Here is a 25,572-nt window from a genome sequence, read left to right as displayed (position 1 = left end):
AAAAAAAAAAACAGGTTGAGAACCTCTGCTACAATTATTACAATTTTTTCATGTGGTATAAGGAAGGAGCCCAAGGCCTCACAAATGTAAGAGGCTACTAAGCACCTTCCCAGCCCAATTTTTATTGATATTTTGAAAGAGAGAGAGACTAACACACTGCTTCACTAGCCCTTGTTGGTGTCCACAGAGATCCCATATAATGCCAGGGATCAAACAGGGCCTAGTAAGACATGAACTTTATCCACTGATTCATCTCCCATACCATTATTATATATGTTTTGAAAGGCAAAATCAATTAAAAATTATATCTCTATTAAAGGCTGGGAAATGGTGCACTCAGTAGAGCATACATGTTAAGAGTGAGGTCCCAGGTTCAAGGCCGAGTCCCATTTGCAAAGGTACAGCTTCATCAGTAATGAAAGCAGGGATGCAAATTTTCTATCTCTATCTCCCCCATCCCTCTCAATTTCTCTGTATCTATCCATTAAATAAGCAAATAAAATATTTTAATTATGTCTCTAAAAAATAGAATTAAAAAAAATTTTTATTTATAAAATGGAAACACTGACAAGACCATAAAATAAGAGGGGTACAATTCCACACAATTCCACCACTGGAACTCCATATCCTATTCTCTCCCCTGACAGCTTTCCTATTCTTTCTTTTCTTTTTTTTCTTGCCTCCAGAGAGTTATTGTGGGGGCTCAGTGCCTGCACCTTGAATCTACTGCTCCTGGAGGCCATTTTTTCCCTTTTGTAGCCCTTATTTTTTATATCGTTGTTGTGGCTATTATTATTGTTGTTATTGTTATTGTAGTCGTTGGATAGGACAGAGAAATAGAGTGAGGAAGGAAAGACAGAGAGGGGAGAGAAAGATAGATACCTGCTTCACTGCCTGTAAAGCAACCCCCCCCTTCAGGTGGGGAGCTGGGGGCTCGAACCAGGATCCTTACGCCGGTCCTTGCGCTTTGTGCCATGTGCACTTAACCCGCTACACCACCGACCGACCCCACTTTTTCAATTCTTTAACCCTCTGGGAGCATGGACCCAGGGAAAAAAATAGAATTCTTATTCCAGATGTCAAGGCAGAAAGTATCTAGCTTCTCAAGAATCAGGTGATTGTAGCAGCTATGTTTTAACCAAGGCCTTGATATCATCAGACACTATGCATTTTATGTATTTTATTAGCTCACGGGATGCTGATCTAGCAGGCAGGTAGGACTCCAGGTCCATTATACATGTGAAGACACAACACTCAGGATAGTAACAGCAGAATTGGTTCAGAGCCTGATCCTCCACAGTCATTCTTTGAAGCTTCATTAGCTAAGTAAGCCAGGGCAAAGTTCTGCTCCCTGGATCACCTCCATTGCTTTTTAATAATAGTAATAACAACATAAGTATGGCAAAGATAGATGACTTGTTTTTAAAATTTATTTTAATTTGTAAACTAAACAAACTTGATCTACAAATTACTAAGAAAAGATAAATGCAATGCTATACTATATAATTTCTAGTATTACTACCGTTAACTCTAACCACACCAAAGTAATTTGAAGATTTTATGAAGGCAATGCTATGATTTTCTATACCACAGAAAATTTCCCAGTGATCTTCTGAATATCACCATGAGGAACATTTTCTGAGTTTCTCTGGAACAGACCAATTTTCTATCCACAGGAGAGTCTGAGATTTCCAAAACCAAACTCTACTGTAGTTCAGGGGTTTCCTTGGTGTTTCTGGGTCACAGAACTCAGTAATTTACTTTCCCTACTGAAGAGTAGGGTAGGAATAGCTCTGACTTCCTTTTTGCTAGCCAAAATTGACAGCTGTTAGAGGTAAACAAACCAAGGAAGAAAAACAATTTTCTGAAGAAGTTTCTGGCCAACAGTACAACTTTCCTGAGACTATAACCTCCTAGGACAAGTGAACATGCTGAAGCTGACTGGATACAAATAAGTCTTCAAACCACAAGATTGTTTCACTGTTTCCTGTCTCTAATTTTTCTAAAACAGTAAAAACTGAACTTCAATTAAAGAATTAAGGCTTCAATTCCAGCAGGTGGCTCACCAGGTACAGTACACACATTACTAAGGATCTGTCTGAGCTCAGGCCACATACGGGAGCAGCTTGGGGGAGGGGGGGTTTCACAACCATAAGAGAACAATGCTGCATTGTCTCTCCTCTCTCTTTCTACCTCCATACCTCTCATCCTCGGTCTACAGGAAGCAAAGAAAAGGAGTGGGGGGAATAAGAGTTGCGGAATCATGCATGAAATAAGCCTCAGCAACAATCCTGGTGGCAAAGAAAACCGGGGGGGGGGGGGGGGGGGGGCGTAGGGGTTTAGAAAGATCAAGATTCTGTTAAATGTCTTACTTCAAATAGATAATTTAGTTTAAAACTAGGCTTTCCTTGTGGATAGATATCTGATTTTGTCATTTTTGTTTTGTCATTTTGTTTTGTATTCTCGCAGAAGAGTAGGAACATAAGTAAGTCCAAGAGATTCTGCTACCAGATCCTCCCAAGGTTGAATTTGCAGTCCTTACAAGCTCAATCTTTTCCTTTTCCTTAGAGTGTTAATATCATTTTGTTCAAATAGGCACTTGAAATGTGGAGCAAGGACCTGAGTTCAAGCCTGAGATTCCCATCTGTGGGGGTGGGGGTGGGTCCATGATTGGTGAAATAGTGCTGAGAGAGGGAGAGGGTGATGGTGGGGGGAGGCAGGCAGGCAGATACTGACTTTCAACTTCTCTGTCTCTATCCAACATAAGTAAATAAGCCTTAAAAAGAAAGAAATTGGGAGCAGGTGGTGGCACACCTGGTTGAGCACATATGTTACAGTGCTCAAGGACCTGGGTTCAAGCCCCTGGTACCCACTTGCAGGGGGAAAGCTTTGCAAGTGGTGAAGCAGTACTGCAGGTGTCTCTCTTTCTCTCTCCCTCTCAATCTCCCCAACAGTCTCAATTTCTGGCTGTGTCTATCCACTAAATAAAGATAATAAAATTTAAAAAAAAAAAAAAAAAAAAAGAAAGAAATCTGGCAGGGTAGTGGTTCACAAGAAAAAGGGTCAGTACAAAAAGGACTTGTGAAGTGTTTATCATTTCCAAGCTACAGATCCATAGAAGTAGGGGGCCCATTTCAAAAGAATGGTTATAGTAACTACTTTATATTTAAGGCTTGACTTCCATAAATAAGTGAGAAACTTTTCCTAAAAATAATAAATGCTGTCATTATCTTCTGACATTTATAAAATATGTTATTATCCCCCAAATGAGGTCCACATTTCAATATTTTTATCACTCCTTATTTCAAAACCTTTTCATTTATCTGGGAGACTCATGTCTGATTCTTTTCCTCACCACCACCAAAAAAAAAAAAAAGTACAGTCTAGTTTAGAATCTTGTTGACTGATCGCTACTGTCTATGCATTTTCAGATTTCTCCAGCAAGACACCTTGACTTCTTTTTTAAAAATATTTATTTGTGAGAAACATAGGAGGAAAGAGAGAAAGAACCAGACATCACTCTGGTACATGTGCTGCCGGGGACTGAATTTGGGACCTCATGCTTTAGAGTCCAGTGCTATATCCACTGAGCCACCTCTGGGACCACGAAACCTTGACTTCCTCATGCTGGAGAAATAAAGTGAAATAAAGTATAGAACTTTTCTAAACTATGATAAATCTACTCAACTATGGCTTTTGGTTTAGTTTCTCTGTATCTCTGAATGCTCAGGAACACATTACACATTATATCATTCACATTATGAGCATTTAATTCATAATTCTAACCAAATATATGATGTGTTATTTTAACACTTACTTTTTTCAGGTCTTTTTGCCCATTAGTTAATAGAATTCTTTTGTAACCAAAATTTTACTATACTCTCATACAGATGTTGCTTTTCTAGAAATGAGCTTTATTATAACATATCAAACTCCACATTATGTGAAAATCTTAGTGCCTGCTATATGATCAGTGATAAAAAATACTATGAGACACTGAAATATTAATAAGAAGTTAATAAGGGAAGATAGCAAAATGGTTTGGCAAAAGACTCTCATGCCTGAGGCTCTGAGGTATTAGATTCACTCTCCCCATTCCACCATAATAGGCCAAAGCTGAGCAGTGCTCTGGTAAAATAAATAAATAAATAAAATTTAAAAAGTAAAATAAATAATAAATTTAGGAGGAGCCAGGGGGTGGCACACTAGATTGAGTGCTCACTGCTCACATTACCGGGCATAAGGGTTCCAATTCAAGACCAAGTTTCCCACTCGCAATAGGGAAGCTTCATGATTGGTGAAGCAGGGCCATAGCGGTGTCTCTTTCTTTCCTCCCTTCTCACTCTCTGTCCTATCACACACAATAAATAAATAAATAAATAAATAAATAAATAAATAAATAAATAAGAAAAAATTTAAATAAAAGAAGTTTAGGGTCTGGAAGCACAGAAAGGTCCCAGCTTGCATCCCCAGTGCTACCAACAGCCAGAGCTGGTGAGTCCTGTGGTCCAGACAATAAATTCAATACAGTGCCTGTCCCAAGCTGTAGACTGAAGGTATGATCTGTTCAACTATTAGAAACTAGAGTGTAAGGGTGCTAGGTGGTAGCACAGCGGGCTAAGCACACATGGCATGAAGCACAAGGACCGGCATAAGGATTCTGGTTTGAAGCCCCCGCTCCTCACCTGCAGGGGAGTCACTTCACAGGTGGTGAAGCAGGTCAGCAGGTGTCTATCTTTATCTTTCCCTCTCTCTCTCTCCCCCAGTCTCTCTGTCCTATCCAATAACAATGACAGCAATAACAACAACAAGGGCAACAAAATGGGAAAAAAGACCTCCAGTAACAGTAGATTCACAGTAAAGGCACCAAGCCCCAGCAATAACCATGAAGAACAAAAGAAAAGAAAAGAAAAGAAAAGAAAAGAAAAGAAAAGAAAAGAAAGAAAAGAAAAGAAAACTAGAGTGTTACATAAAGTAAAATTCATGTTATCCAGATCTTTAGGACAAGACATATTAAGTGACTGTGGTTACTAGGTAAATCTACTGCATGTCAATTTTAAGAGAATTATTTTTGAATCATTTTAATAGAAACTATATTTTTCCTACTCTCATGAACAATTAAACTAAGTACAAGGATGTTTGGAACCTAAATTAGGTGTCCAGGGTGATATGTCAGTCTGTTAAATCTAAGAACACTGAGGAAATAATTATGCTAGAGTTTTTTCCTCTTTTATTTTGTCCATCTGTCACACATATACTCCTATAAAAGCTGTATGGGAAGGGGACCAGGTGGTGGCACACTTGGTTAAGCACACACATTACAGTGTGCAAGGACCCAGGTTCAAGCCCCTGTTCCCCACCTGCTGGGGAAAGCTTCACAAGTATTGAAGTAGCTCTGTCTCTCTCTCCTCCTCCGTTCAATTTATCTGTGTCTCTATTAAATAAATAAATATTTTAAAACTCACTAAAATAATAATAATCATGGGGTCAGGCGGTGGTGCACCTGGCTAAGTACACACATTACAGTGCACAAGGACCCAGGTTCACGTCCCTGATCCCCACCTGCATGGGAAAGCTTCATGAGTGGTTTAACAGGGCTACCTCTGCCTCTCTGTCTCTCTCCCTCTTTATCTACTTCTCCCTTCAATGTCTCTGTCTCTATCCAATAGTAAATAAATAAAAACTAAAAAGAGAGAGAGGGAGAGAGAGATGTTTCCTTTAAAAAAAGAAAAAGGTATAAGGGAATAGATCAAAAGTAGGATTAATTTTGACAGACCACTAACTGCTAGATATGAGGAAAAGTTTGCAATGTGTCCAGCAAATATTCAAATATGAAAGAACACTATGTAAAATGAGTTTGCTATGGTACTTTGCACAAAGTAGGTACAGAATGGCAAAACTGATATGCTCAAATGAATTAAGGATAGCAATAGTGAGAACCTACAATGTGCCAGATATTGGCTTATCACACATTATCTAAGTCAATAGCTATGTAGAGTCTATGTAGATAGAATTACCCCCACTTTAGAGATGCAGAAATGAGGCTCAGTGAAGCTGAATCTGTATAAAGTCAAACAGCAAGCCAGTAGTGGCAGTAAAATATATATCCAAGCAGCCTGAGGACTAATTCCAGTTCAAGTGGTCTTACGCTTAACAGGATACTACCTCTGCATAAATGTGCAGTAAATAAATGAGGATTAGAAAGACATCAAGTTTGTCAGAACTTTTCTTCCTAGAAATTTTCTTGCTGACTTTCTTCTTATCAAGTATCTTTTCAATTAGTGAGGGTCACTATATGTAAACAGTACACTGACAAGCCAAGACAATAAACTGTGAAAGCACTGAACTGATGAGCCACTGTACTCTACAGATGATGAGTGCCAAGGAAATAAAGCTTGAAGGAGCTGTGTGTATTATGGTCATTAGTGAAGGCTTTAAGAAATTAAGATCTAAGCCCAAGTAGTGTTAAAAGGAAAACAGGGATGGGGTGAAAGAGGGCGTTGTATAGCTTGAGAATAATCACACACACAGAATAATCAAAGTCACTATGATATGAGAGAAAGAAAGTCATAATAGATACACACATATAATTTGAAACATTTATATCCCCTAAATTGCTAAGTTCCTATTCAAAACAGCTTCAGATATCTTGTCAAACACCAAGAAAAAAAAAAAAAAGCATGTGGCAGTATTAGTAAGATAAGATGTAGTAGCTTAGACAAAAGCCAAATCTGAAGCTTTCAAATCAACCAGGATCCTTGAGGTGAGGAGTATAGGTACAACTCTACTATTTCCAAAACTACAAAGGAGGACATGCTGACCTACAGATTATTTAAATGTATGGTCTCATTTCCTCAGAAATCTTTCAGTAAGTTGCAGTAGAATCATCTCTAATTAATGACACACCTAGTGTAACTAGTACCTGCAGATCCTCCCTGCCCCTAGGAGTCACAGAGATGAGAGATGGGGGAAGCACTTGTTTCTACAACAGACCCAGGTAGTAGTACATCAAGAGGAGTCAGCTCTCTCTGGGAATGGTGACACCAGTTACACTTTATGACAGGGACTGAACCTATTAGCAAGAAGCTCAAAGTATAATCATTGTACTCAACAGAAGTTTCCTAGTCTTGCTTAACTATGTAGCAGCTAATCAGCAACATTTTAATAGTCTCAAGTGAGAACATTAAAAGTAACTTGACCTAGACTTGAAGGCAGTAGATATGTGAAAAGTTTCTCACTTCAACAGTCTATACTGAGGCTAAAGTATGTTTGGCAAACTTCCAAATGCTACATCATTCAACTCATTAAAGACAGGCACCTCCAAACTTGCATAGTCTCTCTCTCTCATCTATCAGACATCAGCAGTGTAGAGGTATCAGAGTAATTTAGGTAAGATTCAAAGCCCAATTCACGTACTCAACATACACTTATTGAACACCTGTAAGTTGTCAGGCACGGATCTAAGGACTGAGAAAGACTAAGTCACTCTAAAAAGTGAAGGTAACCACCCAGCATTATTTCTCTTTAACATGCCCAACTGCTCAAAACTTCAGGCAGGAACTCCTCCTAGTTCTTTATTAGGACAAATTAAATCTTATTTTTCATTTTTACTCCTCTGACCATAATACAGCACCAGAATACCACCTCTGTACTTCACCTACCCAAATTCTTACATCCTTCAAAGTCAATGCACATTCTCCTACTGCTGGAAGGCATGACTTCCCTTCATCTCATTCCAAAGTGATGTTTTTGCCTTTTTTACTCTCAACTACTAACAATTACAGTAAGTGCCACCACTTGGAAATGTGTCACCCTCTGGCACTTAAAAATCCTGGGTACCAGGGGCCAGGCGGTAGTGGACCTGGTTAAGTACACATCATGTGAAATGCAAGGACCACACAAGGATCCCAGTTAAAGCCTCTGGCTCCTCACCTGCAGGGTGATGGTCTGCAGGTGTCTTTCTCTCCCCATCTCTTCCCCTCCTCTCTCAATTTCTCTGTCCTATCCAGCAGCAACAACAACGACAGCAACTACAATGGAAAAAAGATGCTCGCCAGAAGCAATGGATTCATAACGCAGGCACCGAACCCCAGTAATAACAATGGAGGTAAAAAAAAAAATTTAAAAAAAGTTCTGGGCACCAACTACATGTAGCATAAATCTGGGAGCCGGAGAAATTGTTAGCTAACAATACTGGCTTTTGCCTCCCCCCAAAGAAGCTCCTAGGGACATTTCTCTTACACTGCCTTTTAAAATCATACCAGGTAGAGAAAATACCTCAACTGGGTTGAGCACAGGACTTGCATACCTGAGATTCCTGGTTCCATCCCTAATGTCATATATCCTGGAATGATGTTCTGGTTTCCTTCTCTCTAGCTCTCTGTCTCCCTCTCTAATGTGAAGCTACTACCTCTTATGAAAGAAATAAAAATAATTTTAAAAAAAAGACCTTCCTGTATCAACCTGAATTCATATACAATGTTTCACAGATAACAATTCAGTAGGACCTTGAGATTCACTGGTCCAAGCCCACTCCAGTTGAATTACATAAACTAATGGGGAACAAAAGCAAATGAAGCCATTTCTAAATGAACTTCCACTTCTTAAAAACCTCAAAAGGAAAAAAAAAAAAAAAAGGAAGGAAAAGAAAACATACTGTGAAAGTGCTGCTGAACCAACACATTTCACTCACATTGAAAAAGCACCTCCAATCCCCACCTCCAAATCACACAGAAGTGACCTTTCCTCTCAGTCCTTATAGCTGCAGATTCAAGTGTTTATTTTAACAACAGACCTCGGGAAAGTTTAAGGTGTCCCTCAGTTTCTTAAACAAATCGTGAAGTTTTGTTACTCGATGAATAAACCCCCAGATCAATCTTGCAAGTGCCACTTCGCACATTAATCTATTCAATAAAGTCTCACTGCAAGGTACTAGAGTTTGAGCTCTAAACTCAAGCGAGGCTCTAAGGACACTCTTAAGACGATAAATCCAGAGACGCTTTTCAGATAAACAACAAAAGCCAGGTTCCTGCGGAGCCTGGTGGAAGGTTCCAAGTTTCCAAAAGGGAATCAAGTGAATTTCCTGCAAGGCAGCCGCAGGATTCTGCAAGGCGTGGGAGTTTCTGTCCGAGCTGAGTTAAGACAGAAATGCATACACACATCTATCCCTTCCAACGTGGCCGGCGAGATAGGGCAGCTCGCACCCTACAGCGGCCCGGGGTGACGCCGGGCTGCGCCATGCGGCGGAGGCTGCTACCTGGTCACTCCCACTATTCTTCGCAGCCGGCTCGGGACGCGCCAGGAGCCCAGGGGCGCGCCGCGCCCCGGGGTCGCCAGTCCTCGCCAGGGGGCACCTCGCAAAGCCACCCACCCCGGGTCTCAGAAACCCCGACCTCTCTGGGGACCCAGAAGACGCGCTGTAGAGACGGGATCTCCAGGCAGCAGTCCGACGCCGGCGCGTTACCCACCTGAGCAGACTGGAGAGCGGATGGCTCGAGGAGCCCAGGCCGCCTCCGCCGCTGCCGCCGCCCCCGGAGCCGCCGCCGCCGCCGCCGCTGCTGCCGCCACCGCCGCCCCCGAAGCCTGAGGAGAGCCGCTTCCCGGACAGCAGCTTCTCCACAGCCGGGAGGTGCCCTGTGCGGGCAGCCTCAAGCAGCTCCTGCTCCTTCCCCATCCCCAGGGCTGCCGCCCCCTGGGCCCCCTACCCTGGCCAGCTGTAAAGCCTGCTCGGGCTCCCAAACTTTCCGTCTCCGGGCAACGCACCCCCCAAACCAGACCGGGACACCACCCCCCGCCCCCCGCCTTTTCCCCACCGGCGCGTCACTTCCGGGATCCGGCGTCACGCGTCACCGCGCCCCCGTGCCCCGCCCCTTTGCCCACCTAGCTGGGCGGGGCTCAGAGCGCGGCCACAGGTGTCGTTGACCCACCGGTAGAATTCCCAGCGATGCCGACGGAGACCTCCAGGAGCGAGAGGAAAGTGCCCTGTGAGCCCTCTTGTACAGTTGGACACGAATATGCGGGACACACCTGTGTGCGCCTCCCAAAATGTGGTTCTTCTCCAAAGATTTGGGGAACCCACAGGACGGGAAATACGGTAATCCATCCAGCCAATGTAGAAACAGAGAAATGTGGTAACACGCACCGAAATTTCAAAGCCCATTCTTGCAGCTTGCATTGATTAGATGGGTGTAGGGTCCTAGTGATATTGAGAGAGGTTTTTTTTTTTTTTTTTCCAGAGCACTGTTCAGCTCTGGCTTATGGTGGTGCAGGGGATTGAACCTGTGACTTTAGAGCCTCAGGCATGAGAATCTCTGCATAACCATTATGCTGTCTACCCCTGCCCCCTAGTGATATTGAAAGGAACGAAATGCTCCCATCCGTAACCCAATCAGAGAAGAGAGAAAATTGTAGAAACAGTCCCCAGTCTTCGTGCTCCTAAAACCTGAAATGTTTCGTTAACGTTCACAGGAAACATTTCCCTCTTAGTAGGAATCCTTTCCTCTTGCTTTTGATGAGGTTAACCAAACATAAAACGTGCGGTTTATGACATTGAGCCGGGTCTAGAGTATTAGTGAAATTACTTTGTAGAAACGACTGGGTTCAGTTTTTATACTACTAGTTAAAGTGGGCGTTCCAAAGCTGTTGAGCAGATAAATTGGATGAAGTGTTCAAGCCATGTGATTCCCCCCCCCCCATAATGACAAGAGGAACAGGAGAAAATTTGCTGGCACTTACATAGTAAACACAGGCGCCTGGGAGTCGGGCGGTAGCGCAGCAGGTTAAGCGCAGGTGGCGCAAAGCACAAGGACCGGCATAAGGATCCTGGTTCGAACCCCGGCTCCCCACCTGCAGGGGAGTCGCTTCACAGGCGGTGAAGCAGGTCTGCAGGTGTCTATCTTTCTCTCCTCCTCTCTGTCTTCCCCTCCTCTCTCCATTTCTCTCTGTTCTATCCAACAACGACAACAACAATAATAACGACAACAATAAAACAACAAGGGCAACAAAAGGGAATAAATAAATAAAATAAATATTAAAAAAAAAAAAAACACAGGCGCCTGGGTCAAAATGAAATATGCATGGTTAAGTCCAGGTAATTTACCAGTACTAGTTTACAGGAAATTGCATCCCATAACATCCCGTATACAACGGAACTGAGTTTTCCTGTTCTTCAAACTTTATTCAGAAAACATTAAGAAAAGAATTAACTGACACTGTTTTCAGAAAGGTGGAAAGGGAATAAGCCCTTCAGTAACGAATTCTTTACAAATGCGGGTTCCTTAGTTCCTCGGGGTATAGAATTCACAAGCTGAACTCAGTACTCTATAAAGTTTCCCCCTAATCGGCTTCAAGACAGACGTTGATTTAATTTTACGCAAATCCAAATTTCCACGAGTTCGTTAGGAGCTCCTCAAATTGACCAATCGGAATAGCCGTAGCAGTGACATCATCGCAGCGCGACTACCGGAAGTAAGTTATCTAGCTGTCTGCCGCGAGCGTTCGATAATTCTGTGAGTCTCTATGAAGAGAACACTGTGATCTCTTCCTCCTTCCTCTTCTCGTTGCGATGGACAATGCCTGTGAGTCCCCTGCAGAAAAGGTTACAGAAACAGTGGAGTCAGATGAGACGGCTGCTGCTCCTGTGGCCCCTAGGGCTGCTGACACTGACGGAATCCCGGAGGAAACTGATAGGGATGGGGACGTGAAAGAAGCGGCGGCTGAGGAAAACGAGGTAGGGGAGATGTGCTGATAAGATCGGAAGACTACCCTGATGTTTGTGTTGCTGACAGTTTGACCGGCATCCTGGTTGGCACCTCCCAAGCAACAACTGGTATTCATCTTCCTCCCAGATCTGAAGTCTCGGGAGTGAGGTTGGGTGAGACAAAACTCTAATGCAGTTCAAAAACACTGGCTATGTTTTTAATTCCTTGTCTTAAGACTAGTTCGGAGGGAACGTTAAAGAGCTTCCTGGTTTTCCCGGTGAGGATACAGCAGACCAATGCTACGTAGTGCGAAAGTTAGAACTCAGGATTCTTAGTGCTACTTTCACCACGTCATGGCTTCTCGATGGCAGGGTTAATGGTTTACAGTAGTAGTTGGCATATAAATACAACTTTATCTCCCCATGATTGGTATCTGCAAGACACTCTCCCCAACCTAAATCCTTTTCAGTCATCATACTTCAATGTCTCTCTCCGCATCCCAATCACTCTCCTTCCCCAGAGTCCTTTGTTTTGGTTCCTCATAAGCGTAAAGCTGTCTCTGTAAACTGCAGAGTCCATCAGATCTATTGGGAGATATCTAAGGGAGTTACTGTTCTAGTGGAGTTCTTATCCTCTTGGAACAGTAAACTGTTACCAGTGACCAGTTGACGGATTCTGTCACCAAATAAATTTAACTGTACTCTACCCCAACAGGTCCTATGTGTTGTCTCAGCATCTCACTGTTGCATGGGCTCCATTTTTAGAGGTAGAATTTTTGGGGACCCAGAGTTATAAGGGAATTAGACAATGAAAGGATAGATAATAGAGTTTAGACAGAAATAGCGTTTCATGGTCCTGGCGTGGTGCACTGGTATAAAGGCCCTTAGAACAAAGCACAAGAATCCGGGCTTTAACATAGAACTGGGTGGATGAAGACTTTTGGGAGCAGGTATTATTTATTAACATGAGAGAGAACCAGGGCATCACTCTGATATATACAATGCCAGGCATTTACCTCAGGACTTCATGCTTTTTTATTCCAATTCTAAGCCACTATACCACCCTCCTGCTGGATGTTGAAGAAATCCCCCCTCCCCCCATCAAAGACTTTTCTTACATCCCTTCCATATGAGATTGGGGGAAATTGTTGGGGGGGTGTTGTTTTGTTGTTTATTTTGTTTTAGTTTTTGCCTCCAGGGTTATCTCTGGGTTTTGGTGCCTACACTATGAATCCACTGCTCCTGACAGCCATTTTTTCCTTTTTTGTTGTTGTTGAATAAGGCAGAGAGAGTGAGAGAGAAAGACACCCACAGATCTGCTCCACCACTGAAGCTACCCCTCCTGCAGGTTGGGAGCAGGGCCTCAATCCTTGCGCCTGTCTCCGCTTCATACTATGTGTGCTTAACCCAGTGCACCACTTCCCAGCCCAGGAAAAAGGGTTTTTTTGTTTGTTTTTGTTTTTTATTTTTAAACAGAGCACTGTTCACCTCTGGCTTATGGTGGTGCAGGGGACTGAACCTGGGACTTTGGAGCCTCAAGCATGAGAGTCTGTTTGCATAACCATTATGCTATCTACCCTCCACCCAGGGGAAAAAGGTTTTTGTAATCCTTGACATTCATTGCCCTTGTAAACAGATGCTAGAGCTACGATCATTACTGGCTTTCTTTCCACATCTGCCCATTTGCTTTTTAGGAGAGGTAGTATATCTAACACTCAATATAACCAGTGCCTGGAACCAAGAAATGGTTGATGACTCATTGTGTTTTAATGAAAATAATGTCTTCTTACTTTGCCCAACACTGGGATATAGGCAAAATATGTAACAAGAGTTTCTTCTCAGCTCAAGAGTCAGGACATCTCAGATCCAGCAGCAACTGAAAGGGAAGACTCATCACTTACTCCAGCAGCCAAAAAGCTGAAAATAGATACCAAAGAAAAGAAAGAGAAAAAGCAGAAAGTGGATGAAGATGAGATTCAAAAGATGCAGTAAGTCACTTTGATCTTTCCCTGTTTTTTAAAGAAAATTTTTTTTTTACTTATTATACATATGAGGGCTAGGGAGACAGCTTAATGTTATACTCCAAGGCCCTAAGATCAGTCTGCAACACCACAGTCAGCCAGAATTGAGCAGTGCCCTGGTCTTTGTCTATTATCTCTCATTAAAATTCTTAAGTAATAAATAAAATATTGTACATATGAGAAAAATATTTTCACATGAGGCAGAGAGAAAGGCAAGCCAGAGCACCACTACAGTGCATGCTGTACTGAAGACCAAACCAGGAACTTAAGCATAAAAGTCTAATGCTCCACCAATTGAGATATTTCCATAGCCTTCCCCCCACACACACACCCAAGATTTTTTTTTAAAGATTTTATTTATTTATTTATTAATGAGAAAGATAGGAGGAGAGAAAGAACCAGATAGCTCTCTGGTACATGTGCTGCTGGGGATTGAACTTGGGACCTCATGCTTGAGAATCCAGTGCTTTATCCACTGCGCCACCTCCCAGACTACCAAGATTTTTATTTATTTATGAGAGATAGACTTAGAACCAGAGTACTGCTCTGGCACAGGCATTGCTGGAGATTAAACTAAGGATCTCATGCTTTACCCAGTGTACCAACTCCATGACCACATCTTTTCTCCATTTCAAGACAGTAATTGATCACACAAACTAATACATTTTTTTGTCCTTTAATTTTTTCTGCCTTTTTAAGCAATTAAAATGTTACATTATACAAAATATACCTCAAAAAAAAAAAAAACACTGGAAGTCAGGTGGTAGCACAAAAGGTTAAGTGAACGTGGCACAAAGTGCAAGGACCATAAGGATCCCGGTTTGAGTCCCCAGCTCCCCACCTGCAGGGGAGTCACTTCACAGGTGGTGAAGCAGGTCTGCAGGTGTCTATCTTTCTCTCCCCCCTCTGTCTTCCCCTCCTCTCTCCATTTCTCTCTGTCCTATCGAACAGTGACATCAATAGCAACAACAATAACTACAACAACAATAAAAAATAAAACAAGGGTAACAAAAGGGAAAATAAATATAAAAAATTGTAAAAGAAAAAGAAAAAAATATTACCTTGCTACCGAAGATAAACTTATTATTTTTGTTTAGTCAAATCTTTTCTGTACACTTATTAAGATTTTCAGAGATGTTAATGCTGTTTAGAAACTTGTTTTTCATATTATATATGTAAATGTTTTATATGTCTGGCACTATAAATCTAAGTCATGCTTTTTCTCACAAGTTGGAACATCGTTGTTTTCTTTTCCTGTGTGTGAGGGAGGAGGTACCACAGCACCAAAGTTTTCTTAAGTGGCACAGCACCTTCCTTTGCTGCTGCCACTCAAACCTGGACCACACTTGGCAAGGCACATTGCCTTACTTGGTGTGCTATGTCTTCAGCTTTTTTTAATATAAGATTTTACTTATTTAATACAAAACACAGGAGGAGTGAGAAACAGAGGACCACAGTATCATTCCAAGATGCTGGGGATTGAATTCAGGTCCTTCATACTTCAGCCCCAACCCTTAGATTTTTTTTTTAATTATATTTATTTATTTTCCTATTTCTCGTGGGAGACATGCTAACTATACGCCTTGTCTTGATGCTGAATGTGAGCAACTACTAAAGCAGTATGATGAGTCGGGCGACCCAGATGTGGCCGACCATCTCATTGCCTCCCTGGATGCAGCATGCCAAGCCCGCTGGCAACAACTCACGGAAAGTCTGAACTTCACCCACTCAAGTAGGAAGGCCTGGAAGCTTCTTCATAGTCTGGGTGCCGGTAGCCAACCCCCTCCCGTCTCCCATCCTCCCGTATCTCCAAACTCAGTGGCCAGTCACCTAACTCAAGTTGGACGTGCTAAGATCGACCCAGTCTGGAAAAGAGAAATTTCCCATGAGTGGTCATCCCACTTCCGGTTATCTTGTCCATCTCCAAAACTCTCTCCCTTTACACTGTCTGAACTGGAAGACGCTTTGAAGAGGGTTAAACCGGGAACGGCTTCTGGCTATGATAACATCACCCCAGAACTCATTCTTAACTTGGGCCCCGCGGCAAAGAAGTGGCTCACTACATTCCTGTCCCACATCTTGGAATCCAAATCTATGCCCAAAATTTGGCGTCATGCGAAGATAATAGCAGTTTTGAAACCAAAGAAAGACCCAACACTGGCCGCCAGCTATAGACCAATTTCTCTCCTCTCCGTGTGTTACAAACTCCTTGAGAGGCTGCTTCTGTCACGGATTTCTCCTCTTACAGAGAAATTCCTATCACCCGCCCAAGCTGGTTTCCGCCCAGGAAGATCTACCTGCGAACAAGTCCTGGCCCTCTCAACTTACATTGAAAATGGATTCCAGAAGAATTTAAAGACGGGTGCTGTCTTTGTTGATCTCACAGCAGCCTATGACACGGTCTGGCACCGTGGTCTCCTAGTCAAGATCTCAAGATGCCTGCCTCCATGGGTGGCCAACACTATATCGTTTCTTCTCCAAAACAGAAGATTCCGGGTGCATCTGGGTGACAAGTCTAGCAGATGGAGACTTGTCTCAAGTGGCCTCCCCCAGGGCTCTGTTCTGGCTCCTACGCTCTTTAATATTTACATCAATGACCTTCCAGAAACTTCTTCAAGGAAGTTCATCTATGCCGATGACATCTGCTGTGCTACTCAGACATCCAAGTTTGACATCCTCGAGGAAACACTCACGAAAGACATGTCTCTGATATCTGATTACTGTAAAAAAATGGCGACTAATCCCTAGCACTGCAAAAACGGTATCATCTGTTTTCCATCTACACCATGCCTCGGCCTCGCTGGCATTATGCTATTCCACTGCAGAATACTGTGCCCCAGTATGGTTCCGTAGCCCCCATGTCCACTTGGTCGATTCTAAATTATATTCCTCCATGAGGATACTTTCTGGAACCATCCGTTCTACCCCGGTTCCATGGCTGCCAGTTCTTAGCAACATCACCCCGCCAGATATTCGTCGGGATGCGGCATCATCTAAATTCACGCTCGACCGGACCTGCCAATATACGCGGATATCTTCGCCCACCCTGTCCAACGCTTGACGTCTCGTCACCCAATCTGGTCCCCTCTGCCTACACTGAACTTCTCTGTTCCAGTCTCTTGGAAACAGAGTTGGCAGTCAGCTGAGGTCAAGAACAAACACCTCATCACAGACCCCTGCAAGCGTCAATCCGGCTTTGACCTAGCACGTTATGATTGGGTCCTCCTCAATCGCTATCGAACGGGCCATGGCCGGTGTGCTGCTATGTTCCATCGCTGGGGAGCCAGAGACGACCCGAACTGCCCCTGCGGCTACAGACAGACTATGACCCACATAGTCAATGACTGCCACCTCTCCAGATTCAAAGGAGGTCTCGAAACTTTACATCAGGCTCAACCTGACGCTGTTGACTGGCTACGGAAGAAGGGCAAACGCTAGAAGAAGAAGAATTTTCCCTTTTGTTGCCCTTGTTGTTTTTATTGTTGCTGTTGTTATTGATGTTGTCATTGTTGGCTAGGACAGAGAGAAATGGAGAGAGGAGGGGAAGACAGGGGGGAGAAAAAGATAGACACCTGCAGACCTGCTTCACCGCCTGTGAAGCGACTCCCCTGTAGGTGGGGAGCCGGGGGTTCAAACCGGGATCCTTGTGCTTTGCGCCACGTGCACTTAACCGCTGCACTACCGCCCGACTCCCGATTTCTTTTTTTAACATAGATATAAATAGATGTAGTGTTTTTGTGTCAGCAAATATGACTGTCAGTCACCTCTTTTTAGTGGTTTCATTATAGTCTAGTATATGAATAAATCATACTTTAATCACTGTAGCTGGTTTTTTTTTACATTGTAATGTTTTTAGCACATCTTTGTACACTTAGCTATTTTCTCACATAAACTCCTAGAAATGTAGTTGCGGCTCAAAGAATATAAACATTTTTCAAAGACTTTTCATATATTTCCAAATCCTTTTTCAAAAAGGTTGCTCCACTTCACACTCTTTTGTGTATACATTTTCTCATTCTAATGTCATTCTTCTTAATACTTTTTTTTTAATATCTTTAAAATCTGTCTTGTTTTAGCTTGTCATTTTGCTTCTTTAGTTGATAGTATAGGTTGACTGGTTTTTTTTTTTGGTTTTTTTTTTAAATATTTTATTTTATTTATTAATTCCCTTTTGTTGCCCTTGTTGTTTTATTGTTGTAGTTATTATTGTCGTCGTTGTTGGATAGGACAGAGAGAAACGGAGAGAGGAGGGGAAGACAGAGAGGGGGAGAGAAAGATAGACACCTGCAGACCTGCTTCACCGCCTGTGAAGCGACTCCCCTGCAGGTGGGGAGCCGGGGTTCGAACCAGGATCCTTATGCCGGTCCTTGTGCTTTGCGCCACCTGCGCTTAACCCGCTGCGCTACAGCCCGACTCCCAGGTTGACTGGTTTTTACTATTTATTTTCTATAGAGACAGAAGATGAGAAGGAAGGGGAGATAGAGAGGAAGAGAGAAAAACACCTGCAGCACTTCTTCACTTGTGAAAGTTCTCCCCTGCAGGTGGAGACTGGGGGTTTGAGCCAAGGCCCTTGCATACTATGCTATGTGTATTCAACCAGGTGCACCACCACCCAATCCCATTTTTTTTCCCAGTTGTTACCAGTTACTGCTGCAGCTTAGTGTATCCACTATATATCCACTGCTTCCTGCAGCCATTTTTTCCTTTTTCTTTCTTTTCTTTTCTTTCTTTCTTTTTGAGGAATGGGGCCAGGTGGTGGCACACCTGGATGACTGCACATGTTACAATGCACAAGGACCCCAGTTCAAGCCCCCAGTCCTCACCTGCAGGGGGAAAGCTTTGCGAGTGGTGAAGCAGGGCTGCAGGTTTCTCTCTTTCTCTCTTTCCCCCTTCCTCTCAATTTCTGGCTGTCTCTATCCAATAAATAAAGATTTTAAAAAAGGAAGAAGATATTGAGAGAGGAGAAGAAGAGATAGGCACCTGCAGATTGTCTCACCACTCATGAAGCATCTCCCCTACAGGTGGGGAGCAGGTCGTTGTACATGATAACATGTATACTCAGCCTGGGGTGCCACCATCCAACAACCCCCTGCCCTTTTTTTTTTTTTTTCTTAATTGCAACAGAGTTATCACAGAGCTTGGTGCCTCTTGGATGAATCCATCACGGTGGGGGGGGGGGGCATTTTTTCTTCCTTTCTCTCTTTTTTTTTTTCTTTTGTCTTTATATTTTATTTGATAGAACAAAGAGAAATTGAAAGGGATGGGAGAGATAGAGACAGAGAGTAACCTGCAGCCCTGCTTCACCACTGTTGAAGCTTTCCCTTCAGGTGGGGAGTGAGGACTGGAACCCAAGTACTTGCTGGGTAACATATGCATTAAACCAGCTGCATTACCACCTGTCCTGGTCCCGAACCCCCCCCCCCCCCCCCACACACACACACACACAGCTCAGGTTAACATTTCTTTTCTTTTAACCAAAGACAGCTCAGCTCTGGCTAATGGTGGTGCAGGGGATTGAACCTAGGACTAACAACGATGACATCAATAACAACAACAATAATAACTGCAACAACAATAAACAAGGGCAACAAAAGGGAAAATAAATAAGTATAAAATTTTTTTTAATTTTTTTAAAAAACTGTTAGTTTGAATATAGATTTACATATTATTTTTTCACCTTCAAAATGGAGTAAAGTGCAGAGAAAAGCTAATTGCTAAAAGTCATATGTATAAGGCAATATAGAAACCCAACATTGTTTTAAGTTTTTGTTCTTATTGAAGAAGTGAAATTGTTTCACTTTTCTCAAGTTCCTTAAGAACTTTAGATTTTTTAAAATGTTATTTGTAATTTATAAGATAATAGGGGTATAGATTCACAGCGTTCCTACCACCAAAGTTGTGTGCCCCCACCTGCCAACAATAACTACTCTAGTTCTCTCAAAGTCTGGGAGATGGTAAACTAACAGGAGGTTTATCTTTATTATTCATATTCACTAAGCCTAATCATATTGACACATTGAGAAGTCATTTTCTAATGTCTGAAACTTATTGACAAAATAATATATAGGTATCTTAAGCATTCATTCACAGGTATCAACTTAATTACCTCTTTGTCTAGAATCCTGGTTTCTTCTTTTTCTGAGGAACAGCTGAACCGTTATGAAATGTATCGCCGATCAGCTTTCCCTAAGGCTGCCGTTAAAAGGGTAAGAGTGCCCTTCCCATCCCATTTCCATCAGATATAAGAACTGTATTAGGGGTTGGGGATGTTAACTCAGTAATAGAACCTGTGCTCTGCATGCATGAAGTCCTAGATTTGATTCCTGGCACCAAAAAAGAGAAATGAACTAGACTCAAGCATGATAGCCACTGGTAACGTGAAGTCAATTCTTGGGCAAACAGGTGAGGGTTTAAGCCAGAAAATAAAAATAATATATCTTTCAGTGATCTGTCCAGCTCTGTTTTTTATATGCCAAGGACATTGTCTTAACACATGTTATTTTTTAATTTTTTAACTATTTATTGAATAGAGATGGGTGAGACAGAGGGAGTAAAAGAGACACCTGTTGGTCTGGGAGGTGGCACAGTGGATAAAGCATTGAACTCTCAAGCATGAGGTCCTGAATTTGATCCCCAGCAGCACATGTACCAGAGTGATGTCTGGTTCTTTCTCTCTCTCTCTCTTCTTTCTCATTAATAAATAAATAAAATTTTTTTTTAAGAAAGGATAAATTAACAAAACCATAGGGTAGGAGGGGTACAACTCCACACAATTCCCACCACCCAATCTCCATATCCCACCCCCTCCCCTGATAGCTTTCCCATTCTCTATCCCTCTGGGAGCATGGACCCAGGGTCGTTGTGGGTTGCAGAAGGTGGAAGGTCTGGCTTCTGTAATTGCTTCCCCGCTGAACATGGGCATTGACTGGTCGGTCCATACTCCCAGTCTGCCTCTCTCTTTCCCTAGTAGGGTGGGTCTCTGGGGAAGCAATAAAATATTTTTTAAAAGAAAGAAAAAGGGAGTCGGGCTGTAGTGCAGCAGGTTAAGTGCAGGTGGTGCAAAGCACAAGGACCAGCGTAAAGATCCTGGTTCAATCCTTGGCTCCCCACCTGCAGGGGAGTCGCTTCACAAGCAGGTCTGCAGGTGTCTTTCTCTCCTCCTCTCTGTCTTCCCCTCCTCTCTCCCATTTCTCTCTGTCCTATCCAACAACAACAATAAACAACAAGGGCAACAAAAGGGAATAAAAAAAAAAAAAAGCGAGACACCTGTGGAACTGCTGCATTCGTGAAGCTTCACCTCTACAGGTGAGGACCATCATCTTGAACGTAGGTCCTTGCAGGTGTGCCACCACCTGACGCCTAACACATAGGTAATTATGCATTTTGTATTAATAGTCTCAATTTCAAACCCCAGCCTTTAGTAAACTTTTTCAGTTGCAAGACTGTCGTGAGTATTACATTTCAAAGCTAGTTCTTGACTATCTTTAACTGTATTTTTCCTTTCTTCAAGCTGATCCAGTCCATCACTGGCACCTCTGTGTCTCAGAATGTTGTCATTGCTATGTCTGGTATCTCCAAGGTTTTCGTAGGAGAGGTGGTAGAAGAAGGTGAGTGTTACTGTTATAAATACTGGATTCACTTGTGTTGGTCTCATAGTCAAGAATAACTATATGAAGAGATTTATTAAGGCATCTGGGAGCTTATGCTTGCATTAGAAGTTGAACGTATGGGGAGTCGAGCAGTGGGTTAAACACACGTGGTGCAAAATGCAAGGACCGGTGTAAGGATCCTGGTTCAAGCCCCTGGTTCGAGCCCCCAGCTCCCCACCTGCAGGGGGGTTGTTTCACAGGAGGTGAAGCAGATCTGCAGGTGTCTATGTTTCTCTCCCCCTCTGTCTTCCCCTCCTCTTTCCATTTCTCTCTGTCCTATCTAACAATGACGACAGAAATAACAATAAAAAAACAACTAATGGCAACAAAAGGAAAATAAATATTTTTTTAAAAAGAAGTAGAACATATGGAGAACTTTGTATTCAGAAGAACATGACCATTATTCCTTGAAATTTTCAGTACTGGGGAATAAGGAAGCATCTAAGAAATTTCCCTCTTTAATTCCTCTTTTCACTACAAGGTGACAGAAGCAGACTTTATATTTCTTTCTAATGGACTTTGCTTATCTCTGCTGCTAAAAGATACAAGAAAGAAAGCAATCACACTGAGGGCTAACCAATATAGTATGATGTGTTGACCTTGTTAAATACCAATTTATTAAGTAACACACCTGGCTCCTGCCCATTGCTAATATCTATCCAGTGATTTTTCTTTTTAATTTATGAGAAAGATAGGAGAGGGGAGTCGGGCAGTGGTAGCGCAGCGGGTTAAGCATACGTGGCACAAAGTGCAAGGACTGGCTTAAGGATCCCAGTTCGAGCCCCCCGCTCCCCATCTGCAGGGGAGTCGCTTCACAGGCGGTGAAGCAGGTCTGCAGGTGTCTGTCTTTCCCCGTCTCCCCCTCCTCTCTCCATTTCTCTCTGTCCTATCCAACAATGACAACATCAACAATAATAACTACAACAACAATAAAAACAAGGGCAACAAAAAGGAAATAAATATTAAAGAAAGATAGGAGGAGAGAACAAACCAGACATCACTCTGGTACATGTGCTGCTGGGGATTGAACCTGGGACCTTGTAAGAGAGACAGAAAGGGGAAACATTGTAACACTACTCTTATACCTGTTATGCTTCCCCCAGTATTGTGGTTTTCATTTTATAAGACAGAAACTGAGGAGGGAGAATAGAGATAGAAAGACTGCTTGTGAAGCTTCCCTCTTAGAGGTGGAGACTGGGCTTGAAGGTGGGTCCTTGCACAATAGGTGTAGTTCCCAACCTGGTGCACCACCACCTGGCCCTGCTTTGATTTAAATATGTCTTTTTATTTTTTTAAATTTTATTTATGAGAAAGATAGGAGAGAGAAAGAACCAGACATCACTCTGGCACATGTGCTGCCGGGGATCGAACTCGGGACCTCATGCTTGAGAGTCCAAAGCTTGACCACTGCGCCACCTCCCGGACCACCCTATAATATCTCTTAATGTAAGTTTAAGACATACTTAAATCAGTGTGGTTCCTATCTTTCTCATAAATAAATAAAATAAAAGAGAGATTATAGGGCGGGGGTAGGTAGCAGAGTGGTTATGCAAAGAGATTCTCATGCCTGAGGCTCCAAAGTCCCAGGTTCAATCCCCTGTACCATAAGTCAGAGCAGTGCTCTGGTGTTGCTCTCTGTGTCTTTCTCTCTGCATCTCTCAAAATACTTTTTTAAAAAAATATTTTATTCATTTTTTTAAATATTTATTTTATTCCCTTTTGTTGCCCTTGTTGTTTTATTATTGTAGTTATTATTGTTGTTGTCATTGTTGGATAGGACAGAGAGAAATGGAGAGAGGAGGGGAAGACAGAGAGGAGGAGAGAAAGATAGACACCTGAAGACCTGCTTCACCGCCTGTGAAGTGACTCCCCTGCAGGTGGGGAGCCGGGGTTCAAACCGGGATCCTTATGCCGGTCCTTGTGCTTTGCGCCACCTGCGCTTAACCCGCTGCGCTACAGCCCGACTCCCTCAAAATACTTTTTAAAAAGATAAAGATATTATACACTACTGTCTATGTTAAAGTATGATATGAGATATTGTACAACTAAAATGACACATTTTAAAGAATTATCCTAAGAGGAAAATGAGATCATAGGTATTTTCATCCCTGAGGCTGTGTAGTCCTCCATTCAATTCTTCATATCACTATACACCAGAACTGAGCAGTGCTTTGGTTAAAAATGAAAAAATTATAGGATTGAAAAGATACATTATTGTGTCATAACATAACTTTCTCCTTGCCCTCTGTTTAGCATTGGATGTATGTGAGAAATGGGGAGAAATGCCACCATTACAACCGAAGCATATGAGGGAAGCTGTTCGGAGGTTAAAGTCTAAGGGGCAGATCCCCAACTCAAAGCACAAAAAAATCATCTTTTTCTAGACCAAATCCTAGAATTGCCTGAAGAAAAAACTACTGGTTCCAGACTTTCTGTTGCATGAGACGTTCTGCACTGGTGCTTAAGTATTTTGGTGGATCTCCAACAATTCCATTATGATTTTAATGTCTTTCAAACTCTGGTATGCATCATACTTAGAAGACAAGCAACCTGCTTCATACTTGCCTTAACTAAATATTGGGACCTATAGGACTTTTTGAGACATGTTTCCTGACTAGGTGAAACTTAAAAAGTGGATAGACCTTAAGCATCTTCTGGACTAGGGAGCTGTTTTCAGAGTGAAAATGTTTCTACAAGAGCTTTGACAAAATTCACATCAGAGCCTGATACTGCTATGATTTATAAGATCAAAAAGTGGATAGACCTTAAGCATCTTCTGGACTAAGGAGCTGTTTTCTGAGAGAAAATGTTTCTAAGAGAGCTTCGACAAAATTCACATCAGAGCTTGACTTTGCTATTATAGATCTGGTTTTAACTAGATAAAACCGCCAGAAACTTTTGACTTGAGATAACTCTACTATGAAAAACACAGTAACAGTCGTGGAATAGTTTGTCCTTGTAAACATTTAAGATTTTTTTTACGGACTTTGGTGAGTAGTGATTAAAATATTTTGCAATTTGCCATTTGTCTATTCATTTCCTATTTGTCTGGTTGGCATCAGTAAAACAGATGTTGGCTTTTCTATGAAAATTTGAGCCCATTTTCTACTGGAACCATTAAAATTTTATCTCAAATTAAAAACCATGTGGGAGCCAAACGGTTAGCACAGCAGGTTAAGCGCACATAGTGCAAAGCGCAAGGACCAGCGTAAGGATCCTGGCTCCCCACCTGCAGGGGAGTCGCCTCACAAGCAGTGAAGCAAGTCTACAGGTGTCTATCTTTCTCTCCCCCTCTCTGCCTTCCCCATCTCTCTCCATTTTCTCTCTGTCCTATCCAACAATGACATCAACAATAACTACAATGAAGCAACAAAAGGGAATAAATATATAAAAAAATAAAAGCCCATGTATTCAGATTCCTATAAATGGACATACCACAACCAATACTGTTTAATTTATTTTTTTCTAGGTGGTTCACAGAACCAGTACACTCAAAGTTTGATTAGACATTGCAACATTTAAATTTCCCAATACCAGTATTCTGGGTTTTTTTGTTTGTTTGATACATTCTCATTGTTTTCCTCAAATAAACGGAAGAGTGACCTTTTAATGACAGTGGCTAGCAATAATAAGGCTACTACATATAATTGGCAGTCCCCAATATTTTTTTTCTGTCATGTGTCATAGGGAAAAGTTGTTCTTTTTTAAGCTATCCTAAGCATGTCTTAGTAAAGTTTCCAATTCTGCTTACCTAGGGTGGACTTAGGAAGCTGGGCAGATCTGACTTGAGTATCTTACACTAAAGCTCATGGCTTTAAATGTGTATTTAACCAATGAAGAAAAAAACTTCAGTAGGGCATTCCACAAGAAATGCAAAAAGATCAAACAATCTAAAAAATTAATAAACTGAGGGCAAAACATGCTCTCAGTTCTAACAGGATTTTTTTTTAAGTTATGGGAACTATACCTATTATAATTTGAGATACTGGGTAAGGATGAATGTTACAAATGACAAGGGAGAAAGATCACATCAGTTCTGGCCACTTAGCAAGACCTCACAGTTTAAGGTTATCTGAGAATGTTACCCCTTATATCTTTTATAAGCAATGAGGAAAACAATCCCTATTAAACAATAGCTACTATCCATACCTACCTGGAAGTGGATAAGAAAATTCCTATTCTAGCAGAAGGTGGGGTAAATCTA

General features: G+C 42.1%; 2 protein-coding genes across 12 annotated transcripts in view; one reads left to right on the top strand and one right to left on the bottom strand.

Moving 5' to 3' along the window:
- Positions 1–9,801, bottom strand: part of ANKS1A (ankyrin repeat and sterile alpha motif domain containing 1A) — a 222,181-nt gene extending 212,380 nt beyond the window's left edge. For 4 of the 9 annotated variants that reach the window (XM_060189654.1, XM_060189652.1, XM_060189651.1 and 1 more), the window contains exon 1: positions 9,468–9,800. In XM_060189654.1, coding sequence (XP_060045637.1) covers positions 9,468–9,673 — 206 coding nt within the window. In that variant the 5' untranslated portion in view covers positions 9,674–9,800. Of the gene's footprint in view, positions 1–9,467 lie in introns of all 9 variants that reach the window. The other 5 variants (XM_060189657.1, XM_060189658.1, XM_060189656.1 and 2 more) reach the window with 2 other exon arrangements.
- Positions 9,802–9,907: 106 nt separating this feature from the next.
- On the top strand, positions 9,908–24,390 carry TAF11 (TATA-box binding protein associated factor 11). Of its 3 annotated transcripts, none has more exons than XM_060189672.1 (5): positions 9,908–10,093; positions 13,541–13,686; positions 19,838–19,925; positions 21,230–21,326; positions 23,622–24,390. In XM_060189672.1, the coding sequence occupies exons 1-5, from the start codon at positions 9,944–9,946 to the stop codon at positions 23,750–23,752; spliced, it is 612 nt and encodes a 203-aa protein (XP_060045655.1). In that variant the 5' UTR covers positions 9,908–9,943; the 3' UTR covers positions 23,753–24,390. The 3 variants fall into 3 exon arrangements, with proteins under 3 accessions (XP_060045655.1, XP_060045656.1, XP_060045653.1); XM_060189670.1 differs by lacking the exon at positions 9,908–10,093 and adding an exon at positions 11,242–11,728; XM_060189673.1 differs by lacking the exons at positions 9,908–10,093; positions 21,230–21,326 and adding an exon at positions 11,226–11,728 and having other exon boundaries at positions 23,622–23,678.
- The last annotated feature ends 1,182 nt before the right edge of the window (positions 24,391–25,572 follow it).

Source organism: Erinaceus europaeus, chromosome 4 (genome assembly GCF_950295315.1).
Source record: "Erinaceus europaeus chromosome 4, mEriEur2.1, whole genome shotgun sequence".
Classification (NCBI taxonomy): Eukaryota; Metazoa; Chordata; class Mammalia; order Eulipotyphla; family Erinaceidae; genus Erinaceus; species Erinaceus europaeus.
This window is presented reverse-complemented; position numbering and strand designations above follow the sequence as displayed.

Bases quoted from the DNA above. Each gene is read 5' to 3' on its own strand.
- TAF11 (XM_060189670.1), top strand. From the start codon at position 11,564: ATGGACAATGCCTGTGAGTCCCCTGCAGAAAAGGTTACAGAAACAGTG. The intron at 13,687-19,837 runs GTAAGTCACTTT...CTCTTTGTCTAG, and splicing joins GATGAGATTCAAAAGATGCA to AATCCTGGTTTCTTCTTTTT. The intron at 19,926-21,229 runs GTAAGAGTGCCC...CCTTTCTTCAAG, and splicing joins CTAAGGCTGCCGTTAAAAGG to CTGATCCAGTCCATCACTGG.